Here is a 21,701-nt window from a genome sequence, read left to right on the forward strand (position 1 = left end):
AATTGATCAAACCATTGTGTGCAGTATAAAAGGACATCAATTAGGCGATGAACTCACAAAAAATGATCACCTGACTCAGTGACTGACAGTTCTTCTTAACCCTAAAAAACTATTTTAGGATCTTTCAGCTATTTTTTTTGGTTCTTTGCATCACAGCTTTATTGTTTTGATTGACTCTCGCAGCTCTCAACAGCACAGTGTACAGCAGGTGGCAGTTTTTAGCGGAGCTTTGATAAACCCATTGTACTATGATTGCCTTGCATCGAACGGCCCAATGCTATTTTGAATAACTCTACAAATACAGTCTGTCTGTACCTTTGCTTTTTTAGGCACATGATGGTTCCATTTAAGTTGTGATTATAAATATCTGTCTGGAACAAACTGAATTCTGTTTTTCCATTAATGAAGGCAAACACACAACCCAAAAAAGCATCCCCTCCTCTCAAAGCCATGTTTACCTCTTTGGCTAATTTGAATAGAACGCTTGTCAACAATGGTTATTATTGTGTAGACGAACCAACAATACAAATGTTGACAGGTCCAATTGTAGTCAAATGTAGGAAGGTGCCCGTCCTCAGCCACTGTTTGGGTGACTCCAAGGGTCGACATGCTCTAATAACTCGAACTGAACACTAATTGTCTTGTCTGAATTGACAGACAGACCTCCAACTGCTCACTGTTGATACAATAAGATCTCAAGGCCCTGATGCATCATGGTCCATCCACCGAAGAGTCTGTTCCTCTGGTTCCTTCAAACTGGATTGGTATCCCTCCTTTTACTGTGGGATCCAGACTTGTGATCCTCTGCACAGACTTTGCCACGGTGCCACACTTTGAATCCGCTCCCACCGCGGTTGCCAGGGAGACAACAAGGTGTACAAAGAAATCTCTGCCAGGATTGTGTGGGATTATTTTGTTTGTCTGACTAAAGATTGGACAACACAAAAAGAGAAGTGCTGTCATGGCTTTGGTAGTCTAGCAGAAAGGTGAGAGGCTGGCCTGTCACTCTGGATTACTTCTGTCTCAGCAGGGCTTTGATGTGGACTGAAAACTTTTTACAAGCTAGACGAACGCATGCTGTACTCCCTGTGTTTGCATTGGCTCCCATGAACACACAGATTCAGCTGGCATGTGCATTCGCAGTGCACACACATTGCAAAACACATTGCAACTTATGCATGTGTATGTATATATATATATATGTCTTTGTTTGAGAGATGTAGGTGTCTTAAAAAAAGCAACATCCAGTCATTTTCATTCACAACATTAAAGCTTGTTGTATTCTTCCCTCTCTCTCTCTCTCTCTCTCTCTCTCTCCCTCTCCCAGACTCTGCTCCAGCTCACATGATGCATGCACATTCAGGTGGATTTATGAATGGTGCGTGTCCATTCATAAAAGTGTCTGTGTTCTGTCCTGTGTGTCTGACTGTCTTTTTTTTTTTTTCTTCTTTTTTTTGCATTGACATTCTTTGTAGTTTACATTCCTGTTTGTCACCAGGTAATAGAGTGTGTTCGTCAGGCTGAATGGGACACACCGAACTGGATGAACAAGGTTGTAGTGGCACGCGATGCTCTGTGTTCGCCTGAATCCCACAGTCACACACACACACACACACACACACAGACACACACCATGAATGCACGCGAACATACTGTACCTACTGGGAGAAATGCTCTGCAGCCACACGCTCATTCAAAATGCCTCAGAAATAAGCACCAGGAGGTTGTTTAGAATCAAAATGCATTTATGTTGCATTCTTTCTTCTTTTTTTTTAAAGATCATTGGCTGGCTGTTTTCCACCAAATGTTCACGGCCCATATGTTTGATTTATGGGCTTGTCCTCGGCTGCCTGAGTAGATGGGAGCAGATGAGGGTGTTCAGGGGTAAGATGAGCTGTCGACGAGTTATTGTTACAGCGCAACCATCACGTGTGGTGGCTCTGCCCCGACAACTCACTGCTGCACCAACTTCTCACGAAATGATCGAGTGAGGGAGGGGAGGATGTGCAGCGCAATGCAATATCTAATGAAGAATCTCTCAGAAGGAGCTATTAGAGTCTGTTGCATCAGATAAATGGTGAGCTTTCATGGAGATCAAGATTTTGAGAGGGGTGTTTCTGGGACAGTGACGGCACAGCAGAAGTGTGAGATGAACGATTGCAGGGAGCGTGTTTCACTGAGTCAAGGCAGCATCACGAATCAAAGTGAATGCACAGGAGAGAATCAACACAGTGGTGAAATAACACGCGCTGATTTGCCAACTAATGAGATTGTTTTCATTTATTAAAAAAGGTTAGACTTCACAGGTCTAACAAGGCAACAGATCATTTTGATGAGAGTAATTTGTAAAGACCTTATGCAACTCTTTTGGCTTTCAGACAGTTTTCTGTACACGGCCAAAAATAACACATTTGCCTGACAGTCATTATAGCACCCATATCCTTCGACCCTTGATACACGAAGAAAAACTCCTCCAGAAAAAAAAAAGCGTTAACATTTCTCCCCAGACAACCATCCATCACTCTGAGATGCAGAATCATGCAACATGAGCATAAAGATAACAGAAACTGGGCTGACATGATGCTACACTGTTTCATGCCATCATCATTCTCATTTGCTTCATTTTTGCAGCTTTTTTTTCTCGACTGATGCCTCCAGGAGAAAAGTGCCTGCTGTTACTAGTTTCCCTGGGAAAAATATATTTGCTGACTTGTGTAATTTCTCCGCTGGGTTAACATCACGGTTAATCATAATCCAGCCTTGTTCCGTTTCCAAATGCAAAGATTTGTGCCGTTTCTTTGCAAGTCGCCACTTCTGAGTGATCTTTCCTTTGATACTCGAGCCAGGCCTCCTCATACAGTGCAACTGAAAATAGTATTTGGTAATTACCAGACTGCTGATGGTGGCACTGACAGCTTCCCATTGTGTTGTGTAAGCCCTGCCAGTCGTTCACGGTGATGACATGTGTGCGCTGAATTTAACACTTTCCGCTTTACTTAGTGACAGGCCGTTGTTTTTGTGTGTTTACTCGTTGCTAATTGATGTCCACATCTGTTGCTGCCTTCACCGCAGGTTAAATATAACACACAAAGCCATGAAAACACAAGGTCAAAGGTCATTAATAAAGTACAAACATAATCATCCAATCCGAAAAGTTGAAGTGAATATTACGTATGTTAATTGCCCGCGACTCTTTCTTCCTACACACAATGCCGTCACTATGGATACATGTTTTTAGAGGCATTTAGGTTGAATTAAAGCGATTTCCGCCCCACCCTGGGAAATAAAGCAGTTCACCTCAACTGGAACCTAGTGTGAAAGAGTGACAAAGACCTCCTGTTGATGAAATAAAACTCAATGTGTTCACGGTCTGCATATCCTGCCCGCCCCTCTTGCACCAGTTGACATACTGTATTCCCTAAAAAAAAAGGAAAAATGATTGTCTACCTGTGCAGTACGTGATTCTGCCACACTTCTATTTTTAACACGGGTGTATTCACTGGTGGGCCACCATTGTGTTTGCACAGTTGGCTTTTGTCGCTGTGACGTTTGGTTGGAAAATGACTGTCAGGCCAGGTACAGTAAACAACACTGTGGTGCCATTTTGTCTGTCTCTTTTTTTATCAAACCATTTGCAGCTTCCTTGTTTTGGACTCACATTGATGCGGGGAAATGCCTTCTGCCTTCTATCCTACTTTTCAAAGCATTTCCAATTGTGTTGAAGTCACGTGTGTGTGCATTCACGTCCATAGGTGTATCCACACTGACCCTAAGCTGCCATACACAGAAGATGCTGTGTCTAATTAGCTATCAGAGATATCTTTTCATTTTCATTTTGATCATAACAGAGACCAGATCACCAGCCTGTGATGGACAAAGTTGCATCAACAGTTAATCATGAACTCACAGTGGCTTTGTTGGTGTGTCGACGACGTCTTCTTATCCGCAAGGCCGCAGCTCGAGCGTCACCGGACAGAGCAGCGGTGATTCAACCTGGTACAACATACTTACGTACAGTGTAACCACACAGGCACACATCATGAGAACGACAATCCAGTGGCAGGATTAGGCAACAAGACCCAACAATTATCTTTGCTCCAAACATACTGTTCCCTGTGCAAGCCAGTTGGAGTCATTAATCATTACAGGAATGTAACCAAAGTCTGGGTCATCATTAGCTTACTAGCACACCGCATCAGCCTGTATGAACCCAAGTTCCAACACATCATCGCCAGCTTACTCACTAGACCTTAGTCATGGGAAATGACCTAAGTCATAAAATCATTTTTGAACACGTACTTTATGTTCCCCCAGGTTATGCCATTCACAACAACAGAGGCATAAATTCTCAGAAATCGCAGTCATTGGTATGTCGATGTATCACAGGGTGATTTCTTCTACTTTTACACTTTTGCCATGAACAGACTAAAGTTATCTAACTATAATGAGAAAAGTTTTGTATAGTTTGTATTGTATTTTCTGACCTCAAGAAGTGATACCATCATACTTTCAATACAATAGACTTACTTTAATTTAAAGCCGTGATATTGTTTTTTTCCTGACCTCTTGGGACAATGGAACTGTTTGTAAGCTCACAAACAGGGTCAATAAGTCAATAAAGCATTTTCCTGAAGAGTTTATAGTCTCAATCTCTAGTTTTAAGTCTTCCTCAACACAACATGATGGTCGTTTTGTAAATGATCGTCCCATTTTGACGATGAAAAATGGGATGATAAAGCACGGTAACGCATTGGGGGCGTGGATACAGTGTGATTGACAGCTGGTAAAGGGCAGGTCACAGGTGTAGGCGGACGTGCAGTGTCCTCAAGCTCTCAGTCAGGTCCACCCCCGATTTTCAAAATATGGTTACTTCTGGTTACTTCAAAAAAACCAAGACGGCACTGGTCAAAATGCCAAACACGAAGCTTCAAAACAAAAGTACACAAACGGGTGTTGTCCGTACAACATACTCTTGGTTAAGGCTAATTTGAATGACGCTTCCTTGCTTCTAAAAATAGCTCCTGGAAGTTGTGGTTTCTTTTTGACAATCTGTGAATCGGCTGACGCAAATGCATTTACAAAGAATCTTGTGGTGACATATCTAGGGCACATGGTGCAACATTATCCAACGCATTAATTTGGATTCATGTTCATGGCCAATCCGACAAACGTAGGTCAATACCCGCTCAATCAACTTTGAGCTCCGGTCTCTTAGTCTCTACTCAACTGGATGAACAATCTACTTGCTAACCTCATCTATCTGCCTTTTGGTTTTCACTGGTTGGTTTATCCGCAGCTGGAAAAAGAGTTGTATGAGAGTGGTGACAAACTGTAAAGTGGTGGCATGTAAAACCAACAATGAGCTAAATATCATGTTTTCACCACCAGCACCTACTCTCTAAAACACTTGTTGCGCACTCTGCTAGAGGACCACATGCTCTCAAGTTTATTATTATAACCATATTGTGAGGCGCAAACTCAGTGGGCCATGGCAGGGCTGATCATTTGATCTCCCTCAGCCGTATAACAGCAGATAAACACTGCAACTCGACCCACATCGAGGCCAGACTCCACAGGAACGCAGGTGTACCTGTCCTCAGAGCTCATGTCACTGATAAAGAGGAGAAGGTTGCTGCCCTGCAGAGAGAGAGAGTGAGCCTCTTTGTTGTCCATTGGTGCTGCCATGCCAATGCCGCCGACAAAGGCTCCCTTGAGTCTCTGCGGACCAGGTCAGAGTTCCCATTCCTCTCAGCCAGGTGATATAAAAGAAGCATACGGCTATCAGTCTCCCTGGGGGGCGTCTGTCACCGGCCCATATCAGCATCTGGGATCCTGCCTCGTCTCTCATGAGGTCTTGAGAAGAGACCCCAGGATGTTCAGTGAGGAATGTAATTCACTAGCACTCCCAAATGTCTTTGATTGTTTCCACTGAGTCCTTCATTCGATGTAAAAGTGTCCTTAATATTGCAGCATAATGTTTCTCGTCTTAGCCGTAGATCTCAAGTTAATCATACATTCTCCCATACTGTACCGTGTGTGCAGTGGTGTGCTAATGGTAACTGCTAATATAGTTTGGAGCATGACTGCTCCCATTGCTGTGGAAACAAAATCTACTTTGATCCAGTTATGTAATGACATAAGCCATAAAGTCACTGCAAAAAGAAAAATCTCTGGGCAAAGTTTTCCAACTCCCCCCGAGGGGGAAGGATGCATGAGAAACATGGCCCCACGCACACTTCACATCACCACAAGCCCTGTTCATGCATCAGATTAGTAAGTTTGTAAGTTGTGCCATAACGTCATTTGTATGCAAATTTAATAACCCAAAATATAAAAATCAAAATAGGGACATTTGTGTTGTGTTGTGTATGTTCATCGCTTTGTAATAAACAACTAATGATATGACTTCTCTTTTGGCAGGGAGGGCCATATGCATCAGTCATCAGACGTTTTCATTGAAGCGTGAGTCTGTTTTTGCTAGAGAATATTGATTCTTCCAGGTGTTGAACAAATGTATGAACAAATCAGTTTACACCGAGTGAAAGTGTTTGTGTTTTTATGTCTTGTGTGCAAAGCATGTCTGTAATATGTCTCTGTGTGTCTGTGTGGGTGAAACATCATTACGTTCTACTTATTCCCGACAAAATGATCAAACCAGCTTTGGCAGTCGATCTGTGATACTTGGACGAGTAGCGTGTTCAATACCATGTCACAAATATTTGGCACCGTGAACTGAAACCGAGCTGTTCATCAGATACAGGGAGTGTAGCAGCATGGGAACTACTGTACATCTGTAACACTAGCAGCAAAGATTTATGTAACCAAATATGGGTCACAACAGTAGACAGGCGCAAGGTGTTTTTCAAAGTTGATGCACTAATAGAGATCATTTGAAGCTGTGTATCTACAGTTCATGTTAGTTTGGGACATTTATACAGAGAGGAGATAAAGAGAAGCAAAATGGACATCAACTGCTGGAGTATATAGAAAGAGAAAAAAAGATTTTTTATGCTAAATGTTGGAGGGGACGGGTGGATGATCTCACAGTGAACCCATATTACAAGGACAGATAGGAATGACCCAGAATCCATATGGAGTCATGTCTTCTCCACGTCAGTGCCAGACCCTCCCTCTGAAGGCCTCTTTTAAACCTCTGCAATTGACATGGGGCATGTCATGTCATCAACACTCCTCCATGATGAAAGAAAAAAAACAACCCTTCAAATGGAAAGTGTCAGCGCCCGGTGCAGTCAGAGTCCACCAGCTACACGCCATCTGTTCTCTTAACTCCCTGCATGATACAGTCGGCGAGAGCATGAGGGGAACTTGACTGGGTTTGTTTTCTCATCCTTGAGTCGAGACCTGCAGAAATATCCAGTGTAAACCTTGGGCAGATGGCAGGGAATGAAAAAGATCTGTGGGAGTTACTATATACAGTATTACAGTATGATTCCAAAAGAAAAACCTTTGCAGTATTTTGAAATAGAAGCAGAGAGAAACCCCTGCAGCAAAGGGCAGCTGATAATAATCATTAGTGAAGAATGGCAGAACAACTCTCCACAGATTTGTGCAAGACTGGTATCATTTATGCCCAGGAGCATAACAAAAAAACAAACAAAAAAAAAAAAAAATAAATATATATATATATATATATAGAGAGAGAGAGAGAGAGAGAGAGAGACAATTAAGACATTTGGGGGAAATTTTCCATGAAATAAGGCATTTCAACTTATTACGGGCCAGCATCTTACACAAATTAACAATACATATGAACCCACAAAATGAATCCAGTTTGTTTTGTGGCAGAATTGATATCCTATTCCCTTAATCGCCCCTCTCCCATTTGTCTTGCGACCCCTTCATAAGTCCTGACCCTCAGGTTGGCAACAACCTCTCTTAAAGCGTGATTCAATAATCTGACACATTTTCAAGATATTCCATTTTTCCAGACAGCACAACTTGAAAGCAGAGCAGCGCTCTGAGGTTGCATCCTTGTATGCGTAATCATCTGACACTTGATTGATGCATCTCTCAACTTTCTAAATCTCCCTCCAGGGGGTTTTGAAGGCAAATGCTTTGTGCAAAACCATGATGTCAGAGTTTCAACATCTCACAGGGAAGTAGGAGTTGTGGATCATTTTTACTGAGTTCAGATGAAGGCTCTTAGGTCGGAAATCAAATGTGTTTCTGGTGCTGCGCAAAAATGATATTTCACGATTTTTGTATCTTTTCTTTCAGCCTTAGTCCAACATATGTCACAACACCTTGGATGTGTTACAGTATTTTCACAGTATTTGATGAAAGAATTAATGTTGATCAAAACTATAAAACCAGGAAAAAAATTATTGGTATTAACACAATCATGTTGGATCTGAAAAATCCTGACTGATGACATGTGTTGATAAGAGATTACATTGCCTTTCCCAGTCTACAATATTACCAACATGGTAACAGCAAGTTGTGTCTGTGTTGTGGTTTGTCTTGTGTGTATCAGAGAAAAGCATCAAAGCCTCCTCCAGTCACATGTCTCAGCCTGTCCCTTATTGTGCTCGTCCAGTCAGCCTGAAAACTGCACCTCTGGGATACAGTGACGTGATGTAGAATCTGTAGTGTAACTCCTCCGGGTTAGTTCAGCTCCATCTGTACCCCTACTACTTGATCATCACAGAATGAGTCCAAAACGTTATCACCAGAAAATAAAGACGAAAAGTGCAAAAAGTTAAAATTATATTGCCCCTTTAACCAACATGACCATAACTATAGTGCTTTTGATAAGTTGGTAATGAGAACTGAGACTTCTGCCTTTTGAAACTCACATCAATAGACGATTATGTTTTACAGCTATGGAATAAAAATCATTGTCACTGATATGTATTTTAGATAGTAATTTATTGCGTCTATAACAGATATTTCTGTCAGACGACACACTTATAGGCTGTTAACGTCGCTCTCTTGTAACAAAGAGACATTATAATTAGTGTCATGGACATGCCATCATTAGACTCATGCATCAGGCAAAGTCACAATTACACAGGATTTTCCATTTTAACATCCTGATTCATTTATGTGATTTATTTCCCTCAATTTTGTCTTGAGTGAAGCAGCAGAGGCACGGTCTGTCAGAAATCTGTCATTTATTTGTCGGTTGGAATTTTTCTGTAAACCCACTTGCAGCATGAGGCAACCAAAAATTATACAAGAAGAAATGTGTCATGTCTTGAATAGTCTTTATTTTTTCGAAGATATTATCCTTTATTGATAAATTTAGAGAGACAATAGAGTTTAGCCAGAAACATCATAATCGAGTAAGAGAAGGAGAATTACAACAAAGGTCAAGGGCCTGAAGTGGACAGGGGATAACCAGTTATCATATATTATATCCAATTCAAAAACTGGCCACCATGATGCTACTCAACATGCCACTTTAAATCTTCTCCTACTATATTAAAAGTGCAACCCTTAATCACTAGAGTATCCCTTTACATGTCCTTCTCATAGCTCACTGTGCATGTACAGTACATATATACAGTAGGTGTATGTATGTATGATGTACTGTACACACAATCAAACACTTGCATTCACCTACATGCATTCCTTAATTCAACATTTACCATAGCTAGTACATAAGTCCAAACTTTAACCCAACTTCAACCTCACGTTGCATGTTCCTTCTCACTGATGATGATGCTGGTGGTGTCTCCCAGTCCACACTTTCCATGTGAATATTAACCTACGTAGGAGACACATGCCTCATCAACTCTTACCGTAACCTCGACCAAAAACTAAACTAAACCCTAAAAAATTATTTCAATCCCCAAATTAAAGAAACGTTCCTTAATATGTGACTGTATGAGCATGAGTGGGATTCACCACCACCAAGAAAATGCATATGATTTGAAAGATACCGATGTCTGTGGGAGAGCGGTTGCTGCCCTTACGCTCAATTTATATAAGATTTGCAGAAAAGCATATCGCCCCTTGATCATGGACATTGCATAATCGCCTGAGGAGGAACCATCCTGCCCCAGATCATGTTGTTTTTGTTTGTGTGTACGTGCAGGTTGCCAGACTCCCCCCTGTTACCATGACAAGTGCCATTAGACACACCAGTGTTTCTTTATTTAGACTGTAGTTCATACATTCCCCTGGCCGCGATAAAATCTCACATCTATGTGTGTGTGTGTGTGACCGGAGTTTGTCCTTGAATCAGAAGCGAGGCCTGATGGGAGCACCTTAACAAAGAAAGGGCAGCTAAGTGCCACGTATCACCGCAGCATCATTGGCATGTTTGAGCCGTATATCTTTCCGATCTGAAAAATCACTGATCACCTGCACAGTATGCGTGTGACGGAATCCTTATATCTTGATTTGCAGATTGCCTGCTCACTTCTGCACGTACAGCTCACAGTTCTCTGCAGCTTACCCGCCGTTAATTGAAACCCAGGAGCAACACAGTCCTCTGAATCCAAGGTAAGAAGCTCCTTCCTCTGATGGACTCACCAGTCCCCCCTGGCTTCCACTTATCTCATCCAGTCATGAAAGAAAAGCAGATATGCACCCTGTTTCCTCACAAACACATGCAGCACACACACACCACAAATACAGCCGAGCCCAGATGAACACACGAGCTATAAAGAACCGAGGAAGGATCATGAGAATATAAAAGGTGTTGGCAAAGTGTTTAAGGAAAAATAGGACTGATAAAAAGTGTTGTCTTCCTGCTATAAAGAGGCAGTTAGGTGTTCGGTGGAACAATACCCTTCGCGGAGGATTCGTGCCCAGATGAGAGATAGCGTGTGACTATGTGCAGCCGCCGCCACCCACACAGATAAAAGAGGAATGGTGTCGTGCAGACAAAGACACCAGGCCTCACTGATCCTTCAGATGCCTGCGCTTTCCTGGAAAGAGTCACACTTGGCCTGTTAGGGAAGACATTCTCTTCTCTCTCTTTTTTTTCTCTTCCTTCACTTCAGAGGGGAAATTCCACCTTTACACTTGTAAGTTCACTCTTCACATAGCCACTGTTTATGTTTCTCTTCCCCCTTTTTATGGGTATGGGTGATGAAGGTTTTGAGTTAATGTTGCTGCGAGTCTCTCTTTTAATCAAGCATGTTCCTCCTTTGCATGCGAGCAGCAGGTGTTGTTTGTTCTGACAGATAATAGCAGGTTAGGCCTCTCACACCACTTCTTGATTTATAGTTTATCTTTGACATTTTTCTGTCCAACGCAATTGAGGTAATTAGGTCAGGCCTCTGCTGAAGACTCGACTGCCTGATCTGGAATCCGTATCCTCTCGTTTCAAGTAAGACAGGCTTGTTATGATTTCTGGTAGGGTTTTGTACAGTAGTGCAACAGGCCTGCACACTGTTGCGTGTGAACCTCTGGCCCATTGCCAGGCGAGAGAGCGAGTTAAAAGGACAGGTTGCATAAGAAATGAGGTATGTTTTGATTTGGAGCGTGTGTCACGGAATATGTGTTTAAATTGGCAATATCCATGGTCAAGTGTCACGTAGGGCATTTAAATAGACAAGTGATGACACTGATTGTTTCATGCTCATTTTGATTTCTCCAGAAGTAATTCAGGGTGGGTAATAATAACAGAGTCCAGCCACAGATCAGTCTCCAATGAATGGAAAACTTGTTCTTGATGGAAAACGATGTGTGTTGTTTGAAACACAATGTAACAAAATGTAGCCAAATGATGGAAACTCACAGAATTAATTATTTTAGTATTCTGATGGTGGGTTATTGTGTTTTGTATTTTTACAGTTTAAAATTTTTCTTTAATTTGGCGTACTTTTAACGTAATTTGTCTAAATATAACCTATATAAAAAATAAGTAACAACTGGTGACTCTACAGTAGCCTTACCATTTGAAGGACGTTTTGTAAATCCTTTAAAATATTTTGAAACAATGATATTTGCAATAAATGTACTCATTTATTTGTAGTTTTTTTTGTACGTTTCTGCAGCATGTTCATATTTTCTTTTGATTGACTCAAAAGGATGGAATCTTAGTAATTTTTTTCCATGGTACATTTACAATGGTTTATTATAAGTTGAACAGCTAAAATCGGCATGGAGATATCGTAGAGAAACATATGCATGAGTATAATGGTACATATTCATATAGGCAAGGGAAGGCAAGGCAAATATTTGTATAGCACATTTCAACAAGAAAAGCAATTCAAAGTGCTTTACATAAAACATTAAAAGCATTGGGAAGACACACATTAAAATACAATAATTAAAAGAGAAATTAAAAACATTTTAAAGTAGAATTAGACAGGTGATAAAAGTTACAGTGCAGTAAAAGAAATGCAAAGATAGTTTATTTAATGAAAGGCAGCGGCAAACAGAAAAGTTTTTCAGTCTTGATTTAAAAGACCTGGTTGTACCTGAATTGCTCGCCTGGGCGTGGATGCACAGATTTATTATAGATGTATTCAAGAGTCAAGATTCAAGAAAACTTTATTGATCCCCAGGGGGGTATTGTACGTTTTATAAAATCAAATAGAATAAATATATAAAATCACTGTATCTTTATGTTCTGGCGTCCTCTAGAGGAGGACACCTGCAAGCGCTGAACATCCATGAGACCTACAACTCCCAGCATGCACTTCTCACCCAGCCGCGCTTCCGCAGTGGAACGACCGGTGTATTTTCAGCTCGTGTGCCCCTCGACGATGGCCGGTCAGACTGTGAAGGCGGTGTTGTTCGACCTGGACAACACGCTCATTGAAACAAGTCGGGCGGGCGGAGCGGCGATGCGAAAGGTGGTGAATATGGATGTTACTCATGTGGTGTTTCAAGTGAGGGAAGGAAAGGAGACGATGGCTCACCACGGTTCTTCTAGTTCTGCCTATTCTTTTTTTTAAGCCTGTGGGGGGGGGGGGGGGGGGATACAAGTTAGTTCAAATTAAAACGCTCATAATAAATCAAATATGTGTTTGCCATTATACCATATTTCATTATCATTCTGAGATACTTTTACTGTTGAAAGTCTCTAACTTGACACGCCTAACTCACCTGTAGTTCTGAGGAGAGGACACTTCCGGTCGTTTCTGTATCTCCTCATGCTGACTACTTTATATACATTTTACTGATTTAATGTATTTTTCTGTAATGTAGCATTTGTGCATTGCACATCCATCTTCAATTTTATCAACACACGTCAACTCACACCTCAGTCCTTCACATTATTCACATGTAGTCCAATTTTGTAAAGCACACAACATTGTTTAGATAAGTGCTTAAGAAAATTATTATTATTTATTAATTTATAGGATTCACAGTTGAGCTGATGTATGGTATGCATACCATTGTTGACTTTATTCTTTAACTCAATATGTGAGCATTGTCTTAAACAGAATCTCACGGACTTGCCTCATTTTAACCCAAAATGTTTAATTTCCATAAACAAGTTACTAGAGTCCCACATCCTCCAAAATAAGTGTCCCTAATGTTGCTTGCATACCCCCAGGCTCCCTCTTTTGGTGTATTGTTTGACTCCATGTGAGGGTTGTGATTTAATGACGCTCTCTGTTGTGTGTGTGACTGTCAGACCAGTGAACTCCTGAAGACCACACTTGGCCTAGACGACAACACCACCGGGGTCATTTGTGACAAGTTTAAGCAGAAGCTCTTCCATGAGCAATTTGACCCTGCAGCAGGACGGTCCATAGATGATGTGCGGGTGGGTCACTGGGAGGAGAGCATCCAGGAGACTGTGAGCGGTAGTCGCACGCCCTCTCTCGCGGCTCAATGCTACTCCATGTGGAAAAATAGTCGCCTGGAGGTTCTCAGTCTGTCCCCTCAAATACGCGACCTCCTCAGACAACTGCGCAGCAGATACAAGCTGCTGCTGCTGACCAACGGTGAGGCTCAGACCCAGAGGGAGAAGGTGGAGGCGGTCGGATGCGAGGAGTTCTTCGATGCCATTGTGATTGGGGGAGAACATGCGGAGCAGAAGCCATTCGCGTCCATCTTCACGTTGTGTTTCAACACGCTGGGGGTGGAGGCGCAGGACTGCGTGATGGTCGGAGACTCTCTGGACACAGATATCCAGGGGGGCTTTGATGCGAGAGTACGGGCCACAGTTTGGATCAGCAGCGCAGGCGGCGCTGTGGCAGATGGCTCAGTGATACCAGACTACACTATCCCTACTGTGTTAGACCTGCCACATATTCTGGCACAACTGAAGTAAGGACAACTGGCGACTGTGACAATATCCGGTGGGATCTTATGGACATTTTTTAATTATGGAAACGTTTGAAGATTAATGTCATGATCTAAACATATTTCGGAAGGGGGACTATTTTTTACTCGTCTTAAGCATCCAATTTCTTCCTCTCTACACAAAAAAACATGGGTTCATAAAATACAATACAATTTTTTTATACATATGCTCAAACAGCTTCAACAGTAAATGCTATTTATGCAGCGAATAATAAACATTTCAGTAACAGGGGCGATTTCATTGCAGACCAAGCACTTTCTCTCATGCTAGTTTAAGCCGATCGTCATTTTACTTGTTGTCGAGCTTGGAGTGGCTTCTTCCTGAATAATGGATCTGAATTCTCCTTCAAAAAGCACCATAATTATCAGCAACAGAACAGTGGTACAGCACAATTTTATTTGACACTCAGAATGACTGTACATAAGTTATTTTCTTTAAAGACCCCTCCAGAGAACATGTCAGTCCATTCATTGGTGGTTTTGTCAAAGCCTTGGCTATTAAAACACTGAACTAAGGAAGTAAATGTCTCAGGCATTTTGGCTGTTTAACACGCATCATAGCTGTACAGTATATTTGTCTCATGTAGCATGATTCTTTCAAACAGCTCCAATGAGACCCATTCTTACAAAAACACAGATCATCTTTTGATTTGTACCTCTTCATATTTAAGGCATGATCTAATTATCCTTCTGCAAAATTTACTTGACATCTAATTTGACTTTGATGTTCATTGCGGCGAGCTCGGCTACAAAGTAGCGGAAGACATAAGGGACAGACACAGAGTCAATAGAGTCACTTTTGCCACACAGTGTGCACACAGTCTTGCGGTGGCGCATGGCCGACCAGTAGGGTGGTGGTTTCTCTAACAGAGGGGACAGGAGGCTGCCGCAGTCAATGCAAATTTGAGTTACCGATCGGTCTGAGCAGTTGAAAAGGCGATCGTGAAGCAGGAAGGACGAGCCGTGGGCCAGCAGGGCGTCTCGCTCCATCTCGCCGAATCGGATGCCTCCCTGGATGTTCCTCCCTCCCACGGGCTGGTTGGTCACCTTGTCTCGCGCTCCCGTGGTCCTCACTTGAAATTTGTCGGAGACCATGTGACGTAGCCGCTGGTAGTAGACCACCCCGATAAAAATGTCAGCCTCAAGCTCCAGACCGCTCAGGCCACTGTAGAGCCGCTCTGTGCCGTAGTAGTTGTAGCCACCGGCCCGGAGCATTTCACCAAAGTACTCCAGTGCGGAGTTCTCCTCGGAGAAGGTGAAGGGTGTGGCGTCGTGGCTCAGGCCGTGCAGGGCGCCGGACTTGCCGGCCATGCTCTCAATCAGCATCCCGATGGTCATGCGGGAGGGGAAGCCGTGGGGGTTAAAGAGAATGTCGGGAGTCATCCCGCTCTCTGTGAAGGGCATGTCCTCGGTCGGCCACAGGCGGCTCAGGATGCCCTTCTGACCGTGGCGACTGGCAAACTTGTCACCGATGGTGGGGTTTCGTGGCACTCGCACAGTAATGCAAACTCGTTTAAAATGGCCTGAGCCGCCGTCGTTGCTGCAGATCTTTATATTGTCGACCACACAGGCCTCTTGGCTCCTACAATCAAATTGTGACAAAACACAATATTCATTATAATTTCAAAAGTTTAGCTGCAAAGCATCCAGATTTAATTGGTATTGAAGAAATTGTTTTCCTTAATATGAAAGTCAAATCTTTATTTCATGATACGAAAGTTGCATTTCCTTTAGTGAGCTGATGAAAAAAACATTACCACAAAAATGTTGACACTTACTTGTAGTAGTTGATGAAGGTCTGACCCGTGTTGAGGTTCATGTAGCTGTAGAAAGGGTCTCCATACTGAATTGTTGATCCAATGTGAGGGAGTCCATCAGCATCCAGTCTTTCATTCACCTTTGGATCACCTGGCTTGGCCCCAAACACCACGCCGTCTTCTCCCCTCACCTTGTCCGCCAGATCCACCAGCTCAGTCTTGTAGATGCTTCCGTGGGCAAAGCCTCTCTCCCACGATGACTTGTTCACAATCTAATAAGAGAGCGATAAGAATAAGTCAAGTCATATTTGTTTATATAGCACATTTAAAACAACAGGAGTTGACCCAAAGTGCTTTACAATCAAAGGAAGGTGACAGAAGCATGGGGAGAGGGGAGGATGTGCAATGATGTACAAAAAGAAAGGCAGAGGAAAAGTTAAAAAGACATAAGATATAAATACAATAGAATAATGGTAGGCTTTAACATGATCATAAGATGCTCATAATTTTACTCCATATAAACGGTTCATTTCTTTAGTGTATTAGTCCAGTGTTCTGTCACTTTCGTTTTACCTACCATTGCATCTTCCATGTCATAGCCTGTGTAGGATATGACGGCCACAATGGCGTTTGTGCCACTAGGGTAGTTGTCCAGGTTGTAGTGGTCGTACATGTAGGGCCTGACCAGTGGGCTCTGTGGGGTCTGGAGCCGGTACAGCTTGTTATCGGAGCGATCCATGAACGAGTGCAGGGGGAAACCCATAGTCTGTTTACCTGCAAAAGAGAATAAGTTACACAACGAAAGAAGTGGAATATATAAATCCACTTGGCGCGTGCACCCGTGTAGGTGTGTGGGGGCTCTTGTTGTCTCCGACTTACCCATCTGACACTGGTACATGTTCCTAGGACTCTGGTTGTGGTCTGAGTAGGGGATGAAGTTAGCCACCACGCTCAGCATACTGTGAGGGAACAGTTCCTGGTGTGTGGTGACTCCTTGCTCAATCTCATCCTCCATGATGCCCACATTGATATAAAGCTGCAGCCAGTCAGAAAAATATTATTCAATAAACGTTTCAGTTCTGTTGTGGTGATAACTACCAGAACATTTCTTTAAATTGGGGTTAATACATACTTGTTCGAAGGTACCAATTAACTCTTCCTTTCCAAGAGCTAAATTGTGAACAGGCCGCACCATCCGACAGGGTGTTGTGAAGAGGAACAGGCCTGGGTACAGGCTGGCCTTGCCTGTTTTGGGAACCAGGACAATCTCGGTCCAGGGAGGGATCTTCTTCTCTCGCAATACCTACGTTTTTGATTTAAATGTCAGTTTTCCGCACAAAAAATGTACAGTGCAGCTCTTTAACATTTTTACTATCATACCTTGAACCTGCGCAGTGAGTCAACCACAACTGGGACTAATTCCGTCTCCAACCAGCCTACCAGAGCCCCATCAAGGACCACAGGGTAGCAGTCTGAGAAGGCTTGACCAGGAGACCCATCCACTGGAGTAACACCTGAGACATCAGAGACATAAAAATTCCAATGTAATTCAGTCCACTAACATGTCCTATGAATATGATTTTTTTTGTGTCTGCACCTATACCTTACAGCTTAACTGAACAGCTGAACACAGTTGTTATCTGAAGTAAGAACTCACCGAGAGAACAGAGCAGGCCAGGCAGGGATGTGGTGGAGGAGGTCGGTGCTACAATCTCACAGCTGGCTGTCATGTGATTCATGAGGCCGCACGGCTCTCCATCCGGGGTGTGGACAGGACACAGAAAGCCCCATGACTCAGGCAGCAGCTTACGAACAGAGGTGGTCCTCATCTTGGCGAACGCTGCTCCTCTGTGCACACAGCGGAAGTGGGACAGGTAGCGGATGAAGTTGAGCTTGTCGGCGACGACACACAGTCCTGTGTTCTGCAGCATGCCAAGACCTGGTGTCAGAGGTCAGAGAGAGATTCATTTAATTGATGAGCTATGCTTAAATAACATAATAAGTACTTGTTCTCAACTCATGAAACCATACCTGATTTGGAATTGAGGTTCCCGGTGGCCAGCAGATATTCAAAGGGTTTGGTCACTTCAGTGCCCATGTTTAATATCTTTATTATGTTTTCTACACCCCATCCTCCACTCAGTTTTTTGCCTCTCTTGTCAAAAGCCATTTTTACAGTCACCAACCAGGCAGCCATTCTCTCCTGTGAAAATATTATAGGGGTCAAATCACTAATAACCTGAGTTTCATAAGAAACATTTAATTTACAGACATTTACAGGTATTTGTGTTGTTTAATTTCATATAGAGATTCATGTTAGCAGTAAAGGAAGAAAATTCTGACAGTGCAAAATAATATATAATTTCTGTTGGGATTAGGTAAAAGTGCCAAAGCCAAGTAATGTTTGCTTTTACCAAATCTCACAGCTGTCCACTGTTCAGTGACAGAAGCCAAAAAAGGACAAAGACTGCTCAGTGCCCGTTTCAATGGCCGACTTGAAAAAAAAAACTAAACTTGCCTTCAGGAACATGAGGTAGAGCTGGCCAGGAGTTAGCACTTCCTGACACATGATGCTGTCAGGGTTCTCCTCCATGCACTCCTGCTTGGCAAACGTGAAAAGCTTCCTTGTCATCATACAGAGAAGGTAGAACTTCTCCACGTCTGACTTCAGGTGGATACAGATGCACTCACTGATCAAAGCAGAACACAACTCCTTTTACTAAATATACCATAAATGATGACACTTGTGCATTGCCTGTATAAGTTTGCAAGTTAAGAAAAACGTCTCATCCATCTTTCCTAAAAACTTACTTTAGCAGGAAGTTCGCACACTGCTCGTCTGTGTGCCACTCAGGAAGGTTCATTTTAACCCTGAAGCGCTCTCCAAGGTAGTCGAGCACCTTGCTGCGGGTGGTGCAGCCCTCCTCCATGACAATACGCAGCATCTCTGATACACAGCTCTTGTAGAAGGAATTGTCCTCACGGCCCTTGATGAGTTCCTGGTAAATCTGGAAGTCTGTGAAGTCCACCAAGGCCTGGAGGACACAACAGAAAAATATATCTATATCAGCGCACCATACAGCACCAGACATTTATTATTTTCTTCTTACATATTCTGTGATCATGCCACTTGAATGAATACTGCAGACATGTTCGTTTCTAAAACACAAGAACCGTTTACCTTGAGTGCAAAGCCTAGCGGGAGGAAGAAGAGCTCTTTCTGGTAGATGAAGTTCAGCATCACAGTCCCATTATCTAGATAATGTAGGTTCATGTTGATGGCGGTGTGCTCTTCCCTTACACAATGCATAGAAAGGCCTGTGAGAAGAAAAAGACAATGACACACATTTTAAAAGACAGACAGCTTTCATTTCTGAGTCTAGACTATGATTACTGTATTTTTCACATTATCTGAAGGGTTATATATACCATATTGAGTGTAGCCCTGGCCCCGACTCTTCCACTTAGGTCTTGACATGGCAATAGGATAGTTCCTCCTAGGCATGATCAGCATTCGGATAACTTTCTCAATTCCATTCACAATGAAATACCCTCCCATTTCCTGTCAACATTTAAGAGGGAGTTTGCACTTCTTTTTTTATGAATAAGGATCCATAAAGTTGGTTTCTCTTTATATTACAAGATGTGCCTCTTACCTCAGCTTCTTCATGGTGTTCGACAAGCTCCTTAGGGGACATACCGTGGAGGTTGCACAGCTGGGACTTCACCATGATTGGCACCTGACCCAGGGACTGTTTGATGATGCCTTTGGGAACTCCATTGACCGACCAGCTGACGTCAGCCTGGGATGACACAAGGCGCAGAAGATTAAAGTACTGTTTATATCTCTCGTATGTTGTCTGGATCCGTCACTGACCACTCCTTAAGTCTGTGCCACAGTAGAAGTCTGGTTACCGGTAAAATGAAAATGAATTGTCTACAATGAGATCGTAGATGAATCTACGCTCTTACCACCAGCTTTCCTTTGTACGAGCATCTCCGCCCCCTGCACTCGGCCGGAAACACCCTCATGTCCCTGCAGACGTTGCCCTTGGCGACCATTGGGTTGTTGATGGTGGATTCGACGAACGAAAGGCTGATCCTGTCATTTTTTGCCATGAACTCCAGGGGAGGGATGGCCTGAGAGAGAGACATGTCACGTCATAGAACACTGAGACCCCTGGACAACACAAACACTGACACTGACAGTGCCTGCCTGGTGATAGCATAGACAAACAAACACAGTCTACGCACATAATATAGTGGGATTTTATTTTATATCCTTCATAAAATCGTAGTTTTTGATTACTATAGATAAACTGTGTCCTTACGAATGGGTTTGCTTTCCAACACAAATATGGCTGCTTAAAATTGAGAGAAATACACGAAGCCAACTGCAACAGTTAATCGATTATTAAATTAATCGCCAACTATTTTGATAATCAATTAATCGGTTGAGAAGTTTTTATGGGGGGAACGTCTAAATTCTCTGATTTCTGCTTCTTAAATGTGAATATTGCTCCTCTGTGACAGTAAACAGAATATATTTGGTGTGAGGAAAAAACTACACATCATATTGAGATTTGGGAAAAACAATCTTAATTTTTCACAATTTATGGACCAAACAACTAATCGATTAATCGAGAAAATAGGCGACAGATTAATCGATTATGAAAATAATCGTTAGTTGCAGCCCTAAAGCTAGCGTTAGCAAACATGGCTCAAATGATCCTTCTTGCATTAAGTTCCCATAAGATTAAAGTTACTTTCGCGCATAATTGAGCTAGGTGTCATTTCATTAACATCTTTGAAGACAAGGGGTTTCCCCGCTTCGTGATACGTTTATCTGATACACGGTTTCTTGTGTATTTTAACTTTGAGAGTTAAGTTTAAGTTTTAGAAGTTGAGCTGACCTGTACAACGCGGCTCAGTCCGTCGGTGACAGCCTGGTCGAACGACTCGATGTGAGCCTTGGTCAGGTCCTGGACGGCGGCGTGTTGAGTCTCCTTCAGGACGCCGAACCCTCCCCGGGTCAGGTTCTTCAGACTCGGGCCTTTGGGTAGATCTGTCCACTTTGTTGAGAAGTCCATGCTCGCACCGGCTCGGGGCTCATTCGCTTGTTTACCACATGTGCACGCTGACACAGGAAGTACATCCCTCACGCGAGGAAAGTCTTCTTCTTCTTCACTCGTTGGTTATGTGGCGAGTCGTATCGTTGTTGTTGGCTTACCGCCCCCTTGTGGTTGGTGTTCGCTATTTCACTCACTGCCCAGTTTTCAAGTAAACTTTTTTTTAATTATTCCACCGTCCCATGATTATTATTACTGATGGTTAAATTTGTAAGAAACACTTAATGCAAATGAGGTCCAGTTCATTTTAGTTTAGTTTTTAATTTGTACTCTTTTAACAGTTTAATGGGGTGTATACTTCCCTTCTTCCTCTTTGGATGTTTGTCTCAGCTAACGTCAACTCAACGTCTTAATCTGTGTTACAATCTTTGAACTAGAATAGATCAAAAAGTTAATTCTGCACCCTGAACACAGACTGGTGTATATGCCTGTATTACTATCAAGTATCAAACAAATGTAATTGTGTGATTAAAATTAAAGGTGTCAAAGTCCAACATTGTGTGACACACTTTTTTTTATTTCTCACTGAGTCAGCTGAGAGGATGGATAACATATTTCATCTATCCAATACAGATGT

At 42.6% G+C, this 21,701-nt stretch overlaps 2 protein-coding genes across 2 annotated transcripts; one reads left to right on the forward strand and one right to left on the reverse strand.

Moving 5' to 3' along the window:
* The first annotated feature begins 10,878 nt into the window (after positions 1–10,878).
* LOC118283459 (N-acetylneuraminic acid phosphatase) lies at positions 10,879–14,757 on the forward strand. The gene is made up of 3 exons (XM_035605436.2): positions 10,879–10,997; positions 12,565–12,776; positions 13,565–14,757. The coding sequence occupies exons 2-3, from the start codon at positions 12,594–12,596 to the stop codon at positions 14,204–14,206; spliced, it is 825 nt and encodes a 274-aa protein (XP_035461329.2). The 5' UTR covers positions 10,879–10,997; positions 12,565–12,593; the 3' UTR covers positions 14,207–14,757.
* On the reverse strand, positions 14,617–21,477 carry polr1b (RNA polymerase I subunit B). Its single transcript, XM_035605431.2, has 15 exons — positions 20,909–21,477; positions 19,968–20,135; positions 19,652–19,798; positions 19,425–19,557; positions 19,177–19,313; positions 18,807–19,030; positions 18,514–18,685; positions 18,027–18,198; positions 17,653–17,934; positions 17,376–17,509; positions 17,128–17,298; positions 16,875–17,031; positions 16,573–16,769; positions 16,017–16,267; positions 14,617–15,820 (listed from the first exon to the last, which is right to left on the reverse strand). The coding sequence occupies exons 1-15, from the start codon at positions 21,083–21,085 to the stop codon at positions 14,938–14,940; spliced, it is 3,405 nt and encodes a 1,134-aa protein (XP_035461324.1). The 5' UTR covers positions 21,086–21,477; the 3' UTR covers positions 14,617–14,937.
* Positions 21,478–21,701: the final 224 nt, after the last annotated feature.

This window comes from Scophthalmus maximus, chromosome 10 (genome assembly GCF_022379125.1).
Source record: "Scophthalmus maximus strain ysfricsl-2021 chromosome 10, ASM2237912v1, whole genome shotgun sequence".
NCBI lineage: Eukaryota > Metazoa > Chordata > Actinopteri > Pleuronectiformes > Scophthalmidae > Scophthalmus > Scophthalmus maximus.

Coding starts and splice junctions, on each gene's coding strand:
- LOC118283459 (XM_035605436.2), top strand. CDS start 12,594: ATGAGACCTACAACTCCCAGCATGCACTTCTCACCCAGCCGCGCTTCC. Junction 12,777..13,564: donor GCGGAGCGGCGATGCGAAAG/GTGGTGAATATG, acceptor TGTGACTGTCAG/ACCAGTGAACTCCTGAAGAC.
- polr1b (XM_035605431.2), bottom strand. CDS start 21,085: ATGGACTTCTCAACAAAGTGGACAGATCTACCCAAAGGCCCGAGTCTG. Junction 17,510..17,652: donor TGGCCTGCTCTGTTCTCTCG/GTGAGTTCTTAC, acceptor CTGATGTCTCAG/GTGTTACTCCAGTGGATGGG. Junction 15,821..16,016: donor ACCTTCATCAACTACTACAA/GTAAGTGTCAAC, acceptor ATTTGATTGTAG/GAGCCAAGAGGCCTGTGTGG.